Below are 13,640 nucleotides of genomic sequence, written 5' to 3' on the forward strand. Positions count from 1 at the left end.
CTTCAACTGTTTTTGTTTTGTGTCCTGTACTTTTGTTCTCTTTCCTCCTTCCAACATCCAAAACTAGGACAGAATGTTCTCATCCTCACTATCCATTATACCAGCCCTCAAATTCATAGATCATAGAACAGTACAGCACAGTACAGGCCCTTCAGCCCACAATGTTGTGCCCACCTTCATCCATGCGCCTATCTAAGAGTTTCTTCAATGTCCCTAATGTATCTGCCTCTATCACCGACCAACCCTGACACAGTGTGTTCCATGCACTCATACACTGAGTAAAAAATATACCTCTGACATCCCTCCTATATTTCCTCTCAATACTTTAACATTATACCCCCTCATATTAACTATTTTTGTCCTGTGTGTGCACTCGATCTACGCCTGTATCATCTTGTACACCTCTATGAAGTCACGGCTCATCCTCCTTCACTCGAAAAAGAAAAGCCCTAGCTTGCTCAACCTATCCTCATAAAACGTGCTCTCTAATCCATGCAGCATCCTGGTAAACCTCCTCTGCAACCTCTACAGCTTCCACATCTTTCCTATAATGAAGTGAAGAGAACTGAACACAATATTCCAAGTGGGGTCTAACCGAGGTTCTGTAACATTGCCTTGTGGTTCTTGAGCTCAATCCCCTCCCAACAAATCTGGCATACACCTTATTAATAACCAGACCAATGTGCGCAGTAACTTTGACGGATATAATGAACATGGAAACTAAGATTCCTCTGTTTCCCCATACTGCTAAGAATCCTGCCATTAACCCTGTATTCTGCCTTCAAATTCAATCTTCCAAAGTGAATTATTTCACTCCCCTGGATTCAAGTCCATCAGCTACTTCTTAGTCCAGCTGTTTCCTCTCAATGTCCCATTGTAACCTACAAAGTCAATTTAACATCTTCCATAATTTCCAATACATTCAAAATAATGCCACTACCAGATATATCACTGTGTTAAACTGTGCTTAATTTGTATTTCTCTTTACTTAGTTCATATGGAAACCAAACACAGTTTGTGTGGTTGCTCTGTGGAACATGGTCTGAACAATGCACAACGATTATCTCAGCTTCCTGTTGCCTGTCACTTTAATTCTTCGCCTCACTCCCACCTAATTTCCCCAAAACACTTCAACTTCAGATCGTTAGCAATTTAAATTTCTTTGGTATTATCACTTCAGTCCTGAGTCCAGCCTGCAAGAAAGCACAGCAGCACCTCTACTTTCTTAGAAGTTTGTGAAGATTTGGCATGTCTCCTAAAGCTTTGACAAACTTCTATAGATGTGTGGTGGAGACTATATTGACAAGCTGCATTACAGCCCGGTTTGGAAACACCAATGCCCTTGTATGGAAAAGCTACAAAAAGTCGTGGATATGGCCCAGTCCATCATCGATAAAGCCCTCCTCAACACTGAGCACCTCTACTCGGAATGCTGTTGCAGGAAGGCAGTATCCATCAGAAACCCCCCCCCCCTCCAAAAAGCTGTGCTTTCTTTTTGCTGCTGCCATCAGGAAGAAAGTACAGGTGCCCCAGGACTTGCAATACCAGGTTCAAGAACAGTTATTACCCCTCAACCATCAGGCTCTTGAACTAGAGGGGATAACTTCACTCAGCCCATCAATGGACTCACTGTCAAGGACTCTTTATCTCATGTTTTTGATATTTATTGCTTAGTTATTTATCATTATTATTTCTTTCATTTTATACTTGCTTCATTTGTTGTTTTTTTGTACATTAGTTGCTGTCTGTCTTGCATGCTCTTTCAATGATTTTATTGTATGTCTTGTACTTACTGCAATTGCCTGCAAGAAAGTGACTATCTGCGTTGTATATGGTGACATATATGTACTTTGAACTTTGATTATGAACCTTTTCAACATTTGAATTTCAGTTTGCCAGGATTTCTGCAATGTTTTTTGGAAATTGAAGAAAATGGTTCTACATTTACACCACAGATTCTGCAGATGCTGGAAATCCAGAACACACACAAAATGCTGAAGGAACTCAGCCAATCAGGCAGCATCTATGGAAATGAATAAACAGTCGACATTGCCCAAAACTATTCTTCACCAATGAAAGGTTTCCAAGCATCTACAATAATTTGCTTTTCATGTAAAATTATTGCATGAAATAGTGATTAAACTAAAAATTCAGTTACTACATCGCTATGCTCCTTTTGTAAATAGTTAACTGTGCAAAGTAAATACCTTCCTGTTAAATTTTGTACTTCCCTGGAGCTAGATGAAGCTCGCATACTTCCACCACCTGGATATCGTCTAATTTTCGCTGATGGGGTATCTAATGGCATTTCTCCAAGTCCCTTACAGAAATAAAAATACAATTGGATTCATAACAACATAAAAATGTTGAAGCGCCACAAAATTTGATAAGCAAATTATTTCAAAAGCTCCTTATTAATGACTGAATTCAGAACTTGGCACTTTAAAATAAATTTTCTTGTACCTTTTGTCGGAGATTATTGACAGTCTCTCGAATATAAGGAAGGTCCCTGGGCGATAAATGCTTTTCAAGTACTCTGTCAAAATCATGATGAGGTATCATAACAGACAACATCTTTCGTCCGTAGTACCTGCATATGCATCACAATATTAAATTTCAGTATTTTTATTGCAAAAGTTAAGAATATACAATGGATAGTAGATTACCTTCAGAATTCAAGTGCGTTAGATAGCTTGACAAAGCTGTCATATAGGGTATCAAGTAATAATCTGAAAGTTCCTTTTTATGCTCAGGTATTTAGATTATCGGACAAGTAGTCATATTTCCTAATTTTGTTAGAGCATTAGAAGCAATTTATCAAATAAAACATCTATTTGAACATGCCAAAAAAGGATCAAAATTAAATTTCTATCCATGTAAAAACATTCACACTCAGTAATAGCTAATTTAGTTTTCTTTTTAAAAAATTTTCCATGCAAAAAATAACTGTTTTCAGTGAGTGGTTATTATCCCTATAGAAGCCATGTTTCAGCCTTAAACTAGACTATAAATCAGATGTGCACTTAATTCTGATTTCATCTTACAAATCATGTATAAAAATACACAAATCAAAGGCGGTGACAAATTGGCATACAGGATGGAGACTGAAAATCTGGTTGAATGGTGCCACAATAACCTCTAACTCAACATCAGCAAAACCAAAGAGCTGTTTATTGACTATATGAAGAAAAAAAGCAGAGGTCCATGAGGCAGTCCTCATTGGAACAACAGCGGTGGAGGGGGTCAGCAGCTTCAAATACCTTGGCGCTAACATATCAGAAGATCTGTTTTGGGACTAGTACATAAGGGTCATCACAAAGAAACTTCCAGGTTTTTTTTTTTAAAAAGAAGTTTGTGTAGATTTGGCATGTCATCTAAAACTTTGACAAACTCCTATAGGTGCACAGTGGGAGTGTCCTAACTGGTTCCATCCTGGCCTGATACGGAAACACCAATATCCAAATACAGAAAAGACTACAGAAAGTGGTGAATTTAGCACAGTTCATCACAGGCAAAGCCCTCCACACCACCGAGTACATTTACATGGAGCACTCCCACAAGAAAACAGCATCCATCATCAAAGACTCACACCATTCAGATCTTGCCCTTTTCTCACCATTATTATCAACAGAAACCTTAGGTCCCACACCACCAGGCTCAGAAACAGTTATTAGCCTACAACCATCAGGCTCCTGAACTGACATGAATAACTTTATTCACCACTACTCTGAACTGATTCTATAACCTACAGACTCACTTTCAAGGACTCTTTACAATTCATGCTCTCAGTGTCATTTTTATTAGCACAGTTTGTCTTCTTTTGCACGTCGGTTGTTTTTGTCAGTCTTTGCTTATACAATTATAATTTTTTCATTATATTCTACTAGATTTCTTTCCTGTAAGTGCCTGCAAGAAAATGAATCTCAATGTAGTATATGGTAGCATATACGTACTTTAATAATACATTTACTTTGAACTTTGAAAGGGACATTGAGAACTGAAGAACATGCAAAGGTTTATATGGACATACCAGAATTGAAGATGCAATAATCACGAATGGTTCAGCAAGTATGAATTATTTTCTATCAAAAAGTAACCAAGATAACTGACTGATACCAAAAGTAAGAAGGAATTCATTAGCGCGAACACGAGGAAATCTGTAGATACTGGAATTTCAAGCAACACACATAAAAGTTGCTGGTGAACACAGCAGGCCAGGCAGCATCTCTAGGAAGAGGTACAGTCGACTTTTTGGGCCGAGACCCTTCGTCAGGACTAACTGAAAGAAGAGCTAGTAAGAGATTTGAAAGTGGGAAGGGGAGGAGGAGATCTGAAATGATAGAAGACAGGAGGGGTCTCCCCCTCCCCCTTTCAAATCTCTTACTAGCTCTTCTTTCAGTTAGTCCTGACGAAGGGTCTCGGCCCGAAACCTCGACTGTACCTCTTCCTAGAGATGCTGCCTGGCCTGCTGTGTTCACCAGCAACTTTTATGTGTGTTGCAAGGAATTAATTAGGTCAATTTCCATTTGTGAATGTTTAGAAGAAAATTAGATGGCAACAAAAGATCAAATATGGAATTCTTTGGAACCCGTTGCCAAATGGAATGACTGAAGCATTGAGAGGAACATTTAATGTGTTCATGAAGGAAAAGCAATCAGAGATATTCTTGCAGGTTTGAAGGAAATAATTAGCGTTGAAAGATGAATGCTTACTATATATATATATATATATAAAGCACTGACCAAGTGGGCCATTTGGTTCTCATCTATATTCTGGATTTCATGTTACAAATAGTGCTTCTTATTTGCTCACATTTACAATCAGCAATGACACACACTGATAGTTCTATTAAATCATCTTAAAATATATTTTCTTGCCTAGTTTCTGGTGATCCATCCTGCGTAAATTTTGCCACTGCCAGTATAACTCGATCAGTTATATCTTTAATTCCAGATAAAATCCGACCTGCTCCCATTCGTTCCACTACGTTGGCAAGATGCTGTGCTGTACATTTTCTGACTGCAGCATTAAGATGGCTGAAAAGAAGTGAAAATGTGTTAAGGAAAAACTGCAGAAGCAAAGGAAGGTTTTAATAGGTTTTCAAGGTGAAATAAATACAAGCAAGCATTTTGCTTCACAGAAGCTTCACAATTGTATTATTTCTGTGTCTTGCTGGATTTAAATCGATTTCAAAACTGAAAACTAAATTACATTTTGATTGTTCTTTAAGGAAGGATAATATCAAATATTCAATCAGAAAACTGATGTGAGAGAAAACTGCTTGCACAATATTCTCCTGTAAATTACTGATACTGGAATAAGTATATGCTTACTTTAGTCCACCGTTTATTAAGGATGAAACTGCTCGTGCTGGGGTAGCATTGAAGGCCATTGCATTCAATGTTTTGTCAACATCCTCCCTTATGAAGGCATTTGATTCACCTGCTTTATGTAGAAGGACTTTAACAGTAATATCCAGCTCTTGATCCATATTCTTTTTCAAAGCTGTGAACATTTCTCCCAAGCAGAGCACTGCTATTCGTGAAACACTAGAACGTAGATTTTTCACCTAGTAATAGGAAAAGAAATGTGAATTCTAAAAATAGCAGAGTTTTAAAAACTTTAATTCCTAAATTAAGTACCCATATATTATTATTTGTCTGCTTGGAATTCATTCATCCATTTATCCTCAGTGGGCTGAATTGGGCTGGTTATAGCTAGAAGTTTATTAAAGACCACTATGTTCAGCTACTGCCAAGCAAATAAATCCTGGATTGTGGAGACTTATTGCAAGGCTGGGAGATGTTGAGGCGAGAGATGACTGAGCAGCTGACGCCATTACGACAAGACCATCAAACCTGACTTACCACTGAAGCTTCCCTGGATCCCTCCAAGGTGCAGACAGTCAGCTTCAGCCTTCTATGCCCAGCCTGGAGAAGTGTAGGCAGGCAAAGATCACAGGATGTAGTACAATTTGGCCACATATGTTCTAGAGCTGTACAGTTAATTAAAATTTTTTGGGCTCTCTAAGCCATGACTGCTCAAAATGGAGAGGGAACATTCGGGATGATATTGACAACCTCAACACCATGCTGAAGGTGCAGAGATCCTGAGCAAGAAGCAGCAGACTACCTCACAGGCACCACCTGCTTCATCTGTGGAAGAAGCTGCAGTTCTCCCATTGGTACTAAGGTGGCAAATGAAGCTAGAATGCAAGTAAATCATCCTCAGTTCTGAGGAAATGCCTAAAAATAATTACTTTTCCAGAATCCAAATTCAGCATGGTACTACAAACAGCATATTAACTGTTCTTACTGATGAGAAGTTGGAAATGAAAGGATATCAAACAGAAGGGGACTTTAAAAGATAACCCTTTCAAAGATGCAACTATTTTGTTTTATGTCCACTGAAACATCGCCTCAGATTTTAGATAATAGACAATAGGTGCAGGAGTAGCCCATTCGGCCCTTTGAGCCAGCACTGCCATTCACTGTGATCATAGCTGACCATCCACAATCAGTATCCAGTTCCTGCCTTATCCCCATAACCTTTGATTCCGCTATCTTTAAGAGCTCTATCCATCTCTTTCTTGAAAGCATCCAGAGACTTGGCCTCCACAGCCTCTGGGGCAGAGCATTCCATACATCCACCACACTCTGGGTGATAAAGTTTTTCCTCAACTCTGTTCTAAATGGCCTATCCCTTATTCTTAAACTGTGGCCTCTGGTTCTGGACTCACCCATCAGCGGGAATATGCTTCCTGCCTCCAGCGTGTCCAATCCCTTAATAATCTTATATGTTTCAATAAGAACCCCTCTCAGCCTTCTAAATTCCAGAGTATACAAGTCCAGTCGCTCCAAATCTTTTGACATATGACAGTCCCACCATCCCAGGAATTAACCTCGTGAACCTACACTGCACTCCCTCAATAGCAAGAATGTCCTTCCTCAAATTTGGAGACCAAAACTGCACACAGTACTCCAGGTGTGGTCTCACCAGGGCCCTGTACAGCTGCAGAAGGACCTCTTTGCTCTTATACTCAATTCCCCTTGTTATGAAGGCCAGCATGCCATTAGCTTTCTTCACAGCCTGCTGTACTTGCATGCTTGCTTTCAGTGACTGATGTACAAGAATACCTAGATCTCGTTCTACTTCCCCTTTTCCTAACTTGACTCCATTTAGATAATAATCTGCCTTCCCGTTCTTACCACCAAAGTGGATAACCTCACATTTATCCACATTAAACTGCATCTGCCCACTCACCCAGCCTATCCAAGTCACCCTGCATTCTCATAACATCCTCCTCACATTTCACACTGCCTCCCAGCTTTGTGTCATCGGGAGATTTGCTAATGTTACTTTTAATTCCCTCATCTAAATTATTAATATACATCGTAAACAGCTGCAGTCCCAGCACTGAACCCTGCGGCACCCCACTGGTCACCGCCTGCCATTCCGAAAAAAAACCATTAATCGCTACTCTTTGTTTTCTGTCAGCCAGCCAATTTTCAATCCATGTCAGTACTCTGCCCCCAATACCATGTGCCCTAATTTTGCCCACTAATCTCCTTTGTGGGACCTTATCAAAGGCTTTCTGAAAGTCCAGGTACACTACATCCGCTGGCTCTCCCTTGTCCATTTTCATAGTTACATCCTCAAAAAAATTCCAGACGATTAGGCAAGCACGATTTCCCCTTCGTAAATCCATTCTGACTCGGACTGATCCTGTTACTGCTATCCAGATGTGTCATAATTTCATCTTTTATAAGTGACTCCAGCATCTTTCCCACCACCGACGTCAGCTAACCGGTCTATAATTCCCCGTTTTCTCTCTTCCTCCCTTCTTGAGGAGAGAGACAACATTAGCCACCCTCCAATCCACAGGAACTGATCCTGAATCTATAGAACATTGGAAAATGATTACCAATGCGTCCACGATTTCTAAAGACACCTCCTTAAGTACCCTGGGATGCAGACCATCAGGTCCCGGGGACTTATCAGCCTTCAGACCCAACAGTCTATCCAACACCATTTCCTGCCCAATATAAATTTCCTTCAGTTCATCCATTACCCTAGGTCCTTTGGCCACTATTATATCTGGGAGACTGTTCGTCTTCCCTAGTGAAGACAGATCCAAAGTACCTGTTCAACACGTCTGCCATTTCTTTGTTCCCCATAATAAATTAATCTGTTTCTGTCTTCAAGGGCGCAATTTTGGTCTTAACTATTTTTTTTTCTTTTCACATACCTAAAGAAGCTTTTACTATCCTCCTTTAAATTCTTGGCTAGTTTACCTTTGTTCCTCAATTTTCCCTCCGCATATTGCCTTTTTAGTTACCTTCTGTTGCTCTTTAAAAGTCTCCCAATCCTCCGGCTTCCCACTCGCCTTTGCTATGTTATACTTCTTCTCTTTTATTTTTATACTGTCCATTACTTTCCTTGTCAGCCATGGCCTCCCCTTACTCCCCTTAGGATCCCTCTTCCTCTTTGGAACGAACTGATCCTGCACCTTCCGCATTATTCCCAGAAACACTTGCCATTGCTGTTCCACTGTCATCCCTGCTAGGGTATTGTTCCATTGAACTTTGGCCAGCTCCTCCCTCATAGCCCCATAGTTCCCTTTGTTCAACTGTAATACTGACACTTCCGAGTTTCTCTTCTCCCTCTCAAATTGTAAATTAAAACATCATATTATGGTCACTACCTCCTAATGGCTCCTTTACCTCGAGGTCACTGATCAAATCCAGCTCATTGCACAACACTAAATCTAGAATTGCGTTCTCTCTGGTAGGCTCCAGTACAAGCTGTTCTAAGAATCCATCTCGGAGGGACTCCACAAATTCCCTTTCTTGGGGTTCAGTACCAACCTGACTCCTCCAGTCTACCTGCATGTTGAAATCCCCCATAACAACTGTAGCATTACCCTTGCGACATGCCAATTTTAACTCTTGATTCAACTTACACCTTAGAATGCATATATAGCCATAGAGCAAAACAGCAGATAAAGGCCCTTTAGCGAGTCCGTGCCAACTATGATGCCACCCAACTAGTCCCAATTTCCTGCATTCAGCCCATGTCCTTCTACACCTGACCCTTCCATCTACCTATCCAAGTGCTTCTTAAAAATACTACCATACCTACCCCAACCAGTTCTTCTATCAGTTTATTCCATATACTCACCACCTCTACATGAAAAAGTTGCCCCTCAGGTCACATTTAAATCTTTCCCCTCATCTTAAATTCATGCCCTTACGTTTGGATTTCCTTACCCTGAGGAAGATTGTTACCACTTACTGCATCTATACCTCTCATAATTTTAAACATTTTTGTAGGGTTGCCCCATTCTCCAACATACCAGGAAATAAAGAACTAGCCTGGCTAACCTCTCCCTATAATGCAAGACCTCTAGTCTTGGCAACAACTTGATAAATCCTGTCTGCACTCTTTCCAGTTTAGACTACATCTTTCCAATAACAGGGTGACCAAAACTGTACATAGTACTCCAAGTGTGGCCCCACCAATAACTTTTACAACTGTAACGATGTCCCAACTCCTATACGCAATGCCCTGACTGAAGGGCAGCATGCTAAATAACTTTTTCTTCCTCCTGTTACCCATGAAATTGCTTTCAACAAACTACACTTGTGCTTCAAACCTTCCAATACATTTTCAACTCATTTTCAGACTGCAGCCCCAATTTTAACACCAATTTATAAGTTATGTTTTAATATCATATAGAAAAGCAACAGTATGGTCAATAAATCCTCAGTTACAAAGCTTAAAATAACCACCTCTTGAACAACAGCAAAGACGGCCTCATGCAATCTTGCTGTTAAAACATCTATGTGGTGTGCGGACAAACATCGAATACAATTGATGCCTTCAATTTTTTTCTCCCTGTGAAGATGTACAGAAAGTAAATTAGACATCCACACTCGATTCAGGTTACTAATAATCAACATTTATACATATTTACTGATATGATCAAAACTGGAACAGGACTATCTCTGAAGGGAAGAAGAGTCTTGTTAAGGAGTAGAAAGGGTGGAGGAAAGCCCACATTTTTCTTTAAAGTTCATATTTATGTTAAAATGCATATTTATCAGAACAATGATTAGATTCCATGCCAGTTCTCAGGCTGCTTGACACAATTTGTTATTTCTCAGTGGAACCACTGAGATTCACATAATTGTTTATAACTTACAGCAGTCAAGAAAGGAGAGTGAAAGTGTTATAAAATCTCCATGAAAAAAAAAACACATTTTCATTTAAAGTGCTTTAGCATTCCAGGAGCTATACCAATCCAGAATTTGAAATGTCAAAAAAGGAAACCAAATGCATATCTTCTTAAAAAAAAGTGAATAGGATCAATTTTAAACTAGACTTTATATCGTGCAGAATTAAGAGAAGCAAATTTACTCTGCTGACATAGCTAAGATTGATCTCAGAGAGGCAAAATTAGGTTTCATAGACCAACTTTATCACAGAACATGAAAATGTGATTGTTCTGATATAGATTATTCAACTGTAATACAGAACAAAAACAACTGATATTAAAGAAAATATTCAATCCATACCAATCCTCATCAGATATGAGTTTCAAAGCTTCTGATAATGCAAGATCCGGTTTGGAGAAAGGTCTTGCTTCACATGGATCTATAAGCTCTGATCCAGGCAAGATTGAAGGTGTTTGATCTCTATGTAATAGTCTGCAACCTGGAGAGTTCTCTACACCTATGAAGGATAAAAAAATTTGGAGTATTTTATGAAATTATATTTTGATTTGATTTGCATTACACACAAGTTTATATTGAATTTTAAATACCACTTCAACAATCCATTAAAATCACTTGTGAAGCAATTTTTAATTCACTCAAAAACAGAAAATACTGGAAATACTTAGCAGGTCAAGTAATATATGAAAGGAAAAAAAAGAGTTAATATTTCAGGTTGAGAGGGAAAAACAAGTCAGTTTTAAGTTGTGGAGACAGTGAGAGAGGATAATTAGGAGTGTGATGCCAGGATTGCCAATGGGGTGAAGATCATCAATCAAATATGTTCACCTACAGCTATCCTGGACCACTTCCAAAGAGATAATCCCTTTGTCCTACCCACTCACAGTGCTTTCCCCATCTTTCCACATAACTAAATCCATCATTCCTGATGTCTTTTTACAAATCGCTCGAGTATCTTTGACAAGACTGTCATATCATTCCTTAAACATGGTGCCCAGAAAGCAGCCAAGCAACACACAAAATATTGGGGAATTTAGCAGATCAGGCAGAATCTATGACAGGAAATATGCAGTTGACATTTTAAGCAGGGTCTCATCACGACCCCTCCATAGATGCTGCCTGACTTGGAGTTCCTCTAGCATTTTATGTTTGTTGTTCAAGATTTCCAACATCTGCAGAATTTCTTGTGCCTATGTTCTACAAACTGATGTCTTGGTCATTAATGTCAAGTTAATTGAAAGAAGCAAAGTTCTAACACCAATAGAATACTAGCATGTCTTTTCTTCCTGTATTAAAAGCAACAATTCACCACCAGTTCTGCTTTCTGTGCCATTGCTAACAAATTGGGATTTCACTTTATTAGCAATATTTTGCCAAATTTCTTTTAACCTATAAACAACTGTACTATGAAAGAAAAACTCTGCAGATGGAGTCTGAGAACAAAGAACCAGAAATTGTTGGAGACAGTCTGGTCAGGCAGCACGTGTAGAAATGGAAACCTGATAAATGTTGCAGGCTGGTGACCTTTTACTAGAACAGAGAAAAAGTTAGAAATCTGTTATGTTTTAAATTGCTGAGAAAGTTAAGGGAGATATTCACTGGCATCATTACCATTGAACACACACTATCAAAATCCTAATATTACCACTGACTAGAAATTCAGCTGGACCAGTTACATATATACTGTAGCAACAAAAGCAGGTCAGAGACTGGATATCCTGCAACGAGTGACTTACCTACTAACCACTCAAATACTTTCCACTTTCTGCAAGTCAAAAATATAAAATAACCTCCATTTGTGCAAAGCTCCAACAATATTCAAGAGCTCTTGATAAAACAGCCTACACCACTCACAAACCTAAACATTAATTCTTTCAACCACCAGCACACAATGACTGCGGAACGTACCATCTACAAAATGTATGGCAGGTACTAGTCTAGGCTGCTTTATTACCTCCCAAATCTGTGACCTCTGCAACTAAGGAGAACATGTCCCTCTCCAAAATGCACACCATATTGACTCAAAGACAGCTCTAGTTCTTCATAACTGTCTGCATCTTAGAAGTCTCTCTCCAAAAGTAGTGGTACACCTTCACCATCATAGATATTGATTAAACTGTATGATATACAGATATATACAAGAACACCAGGACTGCTGGGTTTTAAAAAATGCAGTTCTCAAGAGTAAACAGTAAAGGAGAATAAATACTGATGCTGCTGGTGAGACCAAATTGCCAAAAATAACTAGCTGAAGAACTTCTCTCTCCAGAAATGAATGTACCTCTAGTTCCATGATTTTGTTGGTCTTAATTGCATTTCAGTGCTAATACATTGAAGTTTGGGCAGGAGCTTAGAAATGGAGAAATTACCATGAAGACACAAGAAATAGACATTGAAATACACCACAGTGATCCACTATGGAAAGGAAATCAATCATCTGAACAACATATGTATTTTCACGTCACAGTTTTAGTACAAGTATGAAAGCTGTAATTGTTTTGGTGTTATTCACTTATTTAATACAACTATATAAATTACACTGGATTGGCAATCTTGCATTTAATCAGACACCACATTTCTAACGTTAAATGCAACCTTTACATTGAACTCCTTACCGAAATTTGGTGAGCTAGAAGTTCGACTTTTCCTCGCACTAGCACTACGTTTGAATTGTGAAGGATTGGGAGTGGTCACTTCCACAGATGAAGAATCAGTTTTCAATGCAAAGAAAGCTTCACCATTAACATCCAACTCTAAATCATAAAGACAAATGCTATCTGGTTAAAATTTGCATTAGAAATCCTTTGAATTAAAAATCTTACCAAAACTCTTCCAAATACAAATGGTTTTCAAAAATATATATGTCAGATAAATATGTAAATGTCCATTTTACAAATCATTTTTCATCCCCCAATAATGGCTACATTCACCATTATTATGTCACTTGCCAATTACTTTCCCAAGCTACTGAAATTTCAGAGCAACAAAATGTCTCATAAACTTTTCACTTTCTTTCTATTGGTTACAATACACAACTAAAATCTCAATAAACTAGCCAGTATAGAGTAAAGAATTCTCTGAAATTTTAGACAATTTAAAGAATGAATAAATATTAAAAATTTATAAGGAATGGAGTCAAATGCTGTAGTGACAAAAACAACAGTAGTTGATTGGCATTGGAATCTTACTTTCAGGTGCAGCCTCATCTGGACTTGCAATTCTTAATCTTTCATGCAATCTTTCTTCCTTTTTTACAGGATCTTTATAACTATGGTTTATTAATTCATCCGTATGACACTGTTGACCTCCCGTTTGTTTCCTTTGCTTCATTTTATTCCGAGCTGATTTTGACATAGTAATCTTTCAAAGGAAGTTTAAAATAACGTTAAAATATTAACCTGCATA

At 38.6% G+C, this 13,640-nt stretch overlaps 1 protein-coding gene across 3 annotated transcripts in view; it reads right to left on the reverse strand.

The window, feature by feature from the left end:
* LOC140204385 (TOG array regulator of axonemal microtubules protein 1) overlaps positions 1 to 13,640 on the reverse strand; it is an 84,519-nt gene that overhangs the window by 14,880 nt on the left and 55,999 nt on the right. For all 3 annotated transcript variants that reach the window (XM_072271119.1, XM_072271116.1, XM_072271121.1), the window contains exons 11-18: positions 13,424 to 13,595; positions 12,851 to 12,988; positions 10,578 to 10,734; positions 9,792 to 9,897; positions 5,334 to 5,569; positions 4,878 to 5,036; positions 2,464 to 2,590; positions 2,208 to 2,320 (exon numbers count right to left, since the gene is read on the reverse strand). In XM_072271119.1, coding sequence (XP_072127220.1) covers positions 2,208 to 2,320; positions 2,464 to 2,590; positions 4,878 to 5,036; positions 5,334 to 5,569; positions 9,792 to 9,897; positions 10,578 to 10,734; positions 12,851 to 12,988; positions 13,424 to 13,595 — 1,208 coding nt within the window. The remainder of the gene's footprint in view (positions 1 to 2,207; positions 2,321 to 2,463; positions 2,591 to 4,877; positions 5,037 to 5,333; positions 5,570 to 9,791; positions 9,898 to 10,577; positions 10,735 to 12,850; positions 12,989 to 13,423; positions 13,596 to 13,640) is intronic.

This window comes from Mobula birostris, chromosome 1 (genome assembly GCF_030028105.1).
Source record: "Mobula birostris isolate sMobBir1 chromosome 1, sMobBir1.hap1, whole genome shotgun sequence".
Lineage (NCBI taxonomy): Eukaryota > Metazoa > Chordata > Chondrichthyes > Myliobatiformes > Myliobatidae > Mobula > Mobula birostris.